This window comes from Macadamia integrifolia, chromosome 6, assembly GCF_013358625.1.
Source record: "Macadamia integrifolia cultivar HAES 741 chromosome 6, SCU_Mint_v3, whole genome shotgun sequence".
Taxonomy (NCBI): domain Eukaryota; kingdom Viridiplantae; phylum Streptophyta; class Magnoliopsida; order Proteales; family Proteaceae; genus Macadamia; species Macadamia integrifolia.
In genome coordinates, this window is record NC_056562.1 from 36,118,815 (window position 1) to 36,124,828 (window position 6,014).

General features: G+C 36.6%; 1 protein-coding gene across 1 annotated transcript in view; it reads left to right on the forward strand.

Annotated features, from left to right (window-relative positions):
• The first annotated feature begins 2,529 nt into the window (after positions 1-2,529).
• The window catches only part of LOC122082353 (calcium-dependent protein kinase 1-like), a 7,832-nt gene continuing 4,347 nt past the window's right edge, over positions 2,530-6,014 (forward strand). Inside the window, exons 1-2 of the mRNA XM_042649852.1 lie at positions 2,530-3,413; positions 5,403-5,546. Coding sequence (XP_042505786.1) covers positions 2,747-3,413; positions 5,403-5,546 — 811 coding nt within the window. The 5' untranslated portion in view covers positions 2,530-2,746. The remainder of the gene's footprint in view (positions 3,414-5,402; positions 5,547-6,014) is intronic.

The following is a 6,014-nucleotide window of genomic DNA, read 5'->3' on the forward strand; positions in this document are numbered from 1 at the left end:
TTTCCCATTATGCTTTTCAAAGATACTTAGAAAAACAGCAAACAGAAAATCATTTCCGTTATAAACACGTTTAAAACGCATTTAAACACGTTCCATTTTTTAGCGTTTTTTAAGACTTAACTTGTTGAACATAATGTCTATTTAATTGACCATATTTCTCTCTCCCAAATTTTGATCCACCTGATTCTTTCACCGACTTGAAGCTAACTCAATGGCCTATATTTCTCATGTTATCACCTTCAACTCAATATCAATGTATGGATCCCGAAATTGAGATACAAAATGATACATTTGCTGAAAATGTTTTTAAAGTGATGACTACTAATTCAAATTGAACATACATTACTCCAATAGTGTGTTGACTCTGTTGACAACAATGAACAACATCATAGCCAAGTCACATTGCTCAATAAAACTTGGACATGTGTGGTGTATGAATTTAGAATTAGTAGCGGATGATATTCAATTATATGTCATGAAACTTGTAATGAAACATGAGATATATATGCATTAGTGTTGAATACTATAGTTATTTTGAACATTAGATGCAAATATTAATGTAATATTTCCTTAATTTATACGAGTATAGTACCATTTTTTTGATCTCATTTGTTTAAAATCCACACGTCTACAACCCGTACCATCCATTTTCCCTTTTTTCCGTTCTCTTTTTTTTTTTTAATTCGTAATTGAATCATCATTCGAAAAATTTTTACCTTGTTTAAAAACCCATTACCGCTCTTTTTCTTTTTTTCCTTTTTTTTTTTTTTTTTGGGCCCGTCCCATTGTTAATGACGAGAACCTGATCCACACCTCCCCCCTTTGAACGGCCTGGATGCCTCGTGGTGAACAGATTCCTATTCACTGGATTCAGCTAATTTAAAGACAAAATAAAGAAGTAGCATGGATTTTGCTAAACACATTTTATTGATCTTCACTTGATTCTATCATTTAATCCTAATTTCCTTTTCTTTCCCTTTATGATAGATCAAATAGAACCATCAAAATTGTCCACGTTTAATTAGGACCATCCGTTTAATAATCATGGTAGCCAAATGATAGATAAATCAATGCCTTTCAGCATGCTACAGAATCACATTAAATGATGGACCCCTGCACGTATATTTTTCCACAAGTTTGTTTTTTTCTTTACTTCATCCATCATGCAAGTGGAAATAAAGTAGTGTTTGGAAATAGTTCTCAATTGAATTTGTTTTTATTTGAATTCCAAATTTGAGATTCTTTTTCAGTTTATTGTCTAATCATATTTTTGGTTTTAAGAGGCTGAGGAGAATTTTTTGTTACAAAAAGTTTATATTTCTTTTTCAAATGAAGGAAATAGTAACAAAAATTTTTTTTTCCATGCAATATCTGCTAATAATTTGAAAAAATTGTAGTATTTGGTATGTGATAAATGGTAACCGTGAGAAGATATAGGAAATAGGAATTACCAAATTGTTTAAGATTCTATTAACAATTTTCATTAAAAAAAGTAAGTTAATAAATAAATAAAATTTTTAACAACTTCGACTACTTAATGTCTTAATGATTCTGATTTTGTTTCAATAGCCAATAGGGTAGTCCGCAAGGCTAAGCCTTATTAGTTTATAGCTAATTTGGAGTTAATGTATCTTAACTTTGCTTTTTAATTAATGTTTGTTTTTATTTTTCCTTAAAAAAATATTTTTTGAAAAACTCATTTTTAGTGCATGTTTTAAATAACTTCTGACAATTAAATAGGTAACAATAAAAAATAGATACATAATGTTTTAAAAAACCCCTAAAATTAAAAATCCCAAATGGAAAATCAATTCTAGATCGGTCCAAATACTCAACTTAAAGGTTCGGTCTGTTCAACCATGGCCCTGAATAACATAAACCCCCTATCCCAGCCCTGTGGATAAAAAACTTAAGTTGGTTAAGAGGCAATCCCCCAAAAAAAACCATTTCTACACGTTTTCATTTTACGAAATATAAAACAATCTCAATTTGTGTCCAAGTAATTTTTTTTTTAAACTAATCAAGTAAAAAAAAAAAAAAAAGAAAGAAGGAGAAATTCATGTCCCCAATAATTTTTCCAAGGCCAAAACATTCTCTGTCTCTTTGAGATTTTGAAGAATCAAAACTTTCTCCGTCTCCTTGAAACTTTGAAGAATCAAAACATTCTCTTTCTTCTTGAAACTCTAAAGAATTGAAGTGGTAAAAGATTGTGAAGAACTCTCACTTGATCCTTGCTCTCTCTCAACACTGCTGATCACTAATCTCCTTTTATCCCTGTCTCATGAATTCAGATTGAGAAACCATTTCCGTGAAGAAAAAATCCATCTCATCCTCATCCTAGTCTGTTCCAGAAATAAGTTTTCCAAACACCTATTATTACGTAAAATATAATTTTTTAACACAAAAATGGAATTTTACGATTTTGACACGAAACATACAAACGCAGCCTTAGCCCTCCGACAGGTTACAGTTGGTTCGGGCACGGACTACTTTCTTCAAGATTCCTCATTTCCCATATCCAAAGATTCTAGCCGAGACTGGTGACCTTTGTCCAGCAGTAGAAGTTACCTTGCAATCTAGAAATTACACGCAAAGGTCAAATAGAGTCTCTCCTTCATCTCAACCAAACAGAGCTATTCATTTTCAGATCAGTGGTCAACTGATCATCCATCCCTGTTTCGCTCACAAGTTTCAATCGAATCGCTTCTCTCGCTGCTCTACTGCGACTGCGACTGTCCGAGCAACGATGGGGAACCGCAGCGGTGTTCCGATTAAGGACGATCATCGCCGGCAGTCACATGAACAGCCACCACCACCACGACCTGAAGAAAAACCCTCTCCACCGAAGTGGCCCAAGCGATCTTCTCAGCATCCACCGATGATCCCCCGTCCTCTCTCCGGCATCGGTCGAGTCCTCGGACGTCCGATGGAGGATGTTCGATCCACATACATTTTTGGGCGAGAGCTCGGGCGAGGTCAGTTCGGGATTACGTATCTAGTCACGCATAAAGAAACCAAAGAGCAATTCGCTTGTAAGTCGATAGCTGCTCGTAAGCTGCTGAATCGTGATGATGTCGAGGATGTTCGCAGGGAGGTGCAGATCATGCACCACTTGACCGGCCACCGTAACATTGTGGAGTTGAAGGGGGCATTCGAAGATCGACACTCGGTGAACTTGGTGATGGAGCTCTGTGCAGGTGGAGAGCTATTCGATCGAATTATTACCAAGGGGCATTACTCGGAGCAAGCTGCCGCTGCAGTGTGTCGTCAGATGGTTACTGTTGTTCATTACTGCCACTCCATGGGGGTGATACACCGGGATCTTAAACCGGAGAATTTTCTTTTACTGAGCTCTGCCGAGGACTCGCCGTTGAAGGCAACGGATTTTGGCTTATCAGTCTTCTTCCAGCCAGGTAATAATATCTTCTTCTTCCATGGAATTTTGATTGTTGGTTGTTTGTGACTCTAGTTTATTATTTACTTGTTTCATCAAATAGCTGACAAATATCCCGCAATCAGTCACGATTATTGTTAATGAGAACCTGTTGTCACCCGTTTTGATACCACTTAATAGGGATGGGTAGAACTCATCCTCGTTAAGGAGAGGATGCCCAAGTATCTATAAGTCCCCACATTGGGCTACTCACTTCTGATGTGCTATTATTAATTCGGCCTTCCATGTGGAACCCAACAATTGTCTCGCTTTCTGATCATTGTGCTGCACTGTAACTGCAAGTTAGTAGCTTCAATGCCATAGGACTCTTCCATTTATCCCTCCAGATGTTGATAATTTACGGGGATAAATTTAGTCAAGATTCTTTCACTGTAAAGCTGGATTACCTCTCTCCTATTCTGTAGACCGGCCGGTCATGCGCTTCTTCACGAGGATGATTTGGGTTCAACGAAATGTACCGGTGGTTCGGAAGCATATGGCTTACTGGTAATTTCCCATTCCCGTCGTTGAGACTATAATGAGTAATAATTGTAGCATGCCAAAAACGGGAGTTGAGGTGCTTATACCTATACCTCGAAATGCTTGTAATTTTCTTCTTCTTCCATTGGAGAAAGATTCATATCTGGTAAAGCGTGAGTATGATGAGTTGGGTTCGTTCTACAATAGAAAGTAGAATAAGTTGACTATTAGGATAAATGTAAGAAATTTTATCGATAATTATAGTTTGCTTATCAATTTTTGGATCATATTATTCAGTGGGTTTATCAGCACCTTTGTGTTGGGGACAAAATGTGTAACCACGAGGAAGAAACCGAGCAATCAGTGCAACATGAGAAACTTAACGTGGTTCGATACGGATGCCTACATCCACTTGACAGAACCAAAGATTTTTCACTAAGCCAGAAAAACTCTCTACACCACTCTTCATCTGACAAAGTGATCTCCCTTGCTTGTGTTTAGGTTTTTCCCACAAAGAAAATATATAGGGAACTCAAAAACCCTAATCCCCACACAATTATAATTCTACCCCCATACATGTAATGGACCCAAAACCTGACTTAATTATAAATACAAGCCAAAAAATAATTATTAGACCATTATAGAATACAAGACATAAAACCCAACACTTTGTTCATTGTCAATGGCATTGCTGCATTACATTGTGATCTTGTAAACTAAAACTAACTTGAGAACAAGTGATTAATGTAGTGTATTTGTTTGGTAGCCATGAATTCGTTGCATTTAAAGTCTTGAACTGATAAGAATCCATCCTTAGCTTCCCATATATATGCTTCAGTCTCTACATGTGTATTCTACCATTTTACTGGATGTCTTGTGGATAATGAAACTCCAATAAAGAAATGAAAACTTTTCTAAAAGGGTTTATTTTATAGCATAGAAGTATATTTAATTTGAAAGGTTGATAGATAAAGAAATCATTATTTGCTGGAGGTTTTAGACTAGATGATTAATGATACTGATATATTGGGTTTGTGTGAGAAATATTTCTTCTCAAGAAATTGGTTGAAATTTAAGAATTGGAGGGGTGCTTGTGTTAGATAGACTTCGAGGGGCCTCTAAGCAAGTCTTATATTCTTTAGCAGTGGCATAGTAATAATTATGAGACATTTTAGAAAATCCCCAATAGCCAGTATGTCTTCTGACCATGGTAACAGTCCGATAAATGTATCATATCTCTACTGTTCACTGTAATATCACTGTAGACCATCCTACAAATTATAATTTGTGTGTAAATCATGCTAAAAGGTTTCATCAAGAATTACCTCCAAAGAAATGATTAATACTTGGAAGAGTTTAACTCAACTGTCAGGTAATTATGACTGTTAATTTCAGTCAGGCCAATAGCAAGCACTGTTATCAAATGCCTGAATGATTAATATTTCTTGTATTATATTTTCTGATGGCTTTAAAAATTCCATCACTGCAGGACAAGTGTTGAAAGACCTTGTTGGAAGTGCATATTATGTGGCTCCAGAAGTGTTGAAAAGAAATTATGGACCTGAGGCTGATATTTGGAGTGCTGGTGTGATACTTTACATTCTTCTTAGCGGAGTCCCACCTTTTTGGGGAGGTATTTGCTTCCTCCCTATTAGAAATGACATACATTGTGTTTAGTAACACCCAACCCTCTTCCTGGGGGTGGGCCATGTGCTAAGTAATATGGCTTGCCAGTTACGTCAATCCAGATTGTGGGATGCCTGTTGGCTGGGTGCAAATGGAAAATGGTCAATCATGACTTTCTGATTGGAAACATGGTCTCTATGACAAAAGACAAATGATTAATGTATGTTTCTTATTGTGTGGTTGGCTATATATGTCCAAGCTCTTGATTTGTAGACCATGCCCCTTTGATTGAACCCATTATCTGGGTTGATGAATTGGTATCTGCATTGTACTCATGGAAGGTAGGTTTGTTACAATGATGATCAGATCCTTGATCCGTTTCTCACTTTTCAGATGTTGGATACCACTAAACGGTGACCTAAGCAGTTTTGATTTTGTCTCCTGTTTTTGACCCTCCTACACCCTCCCCACCCCC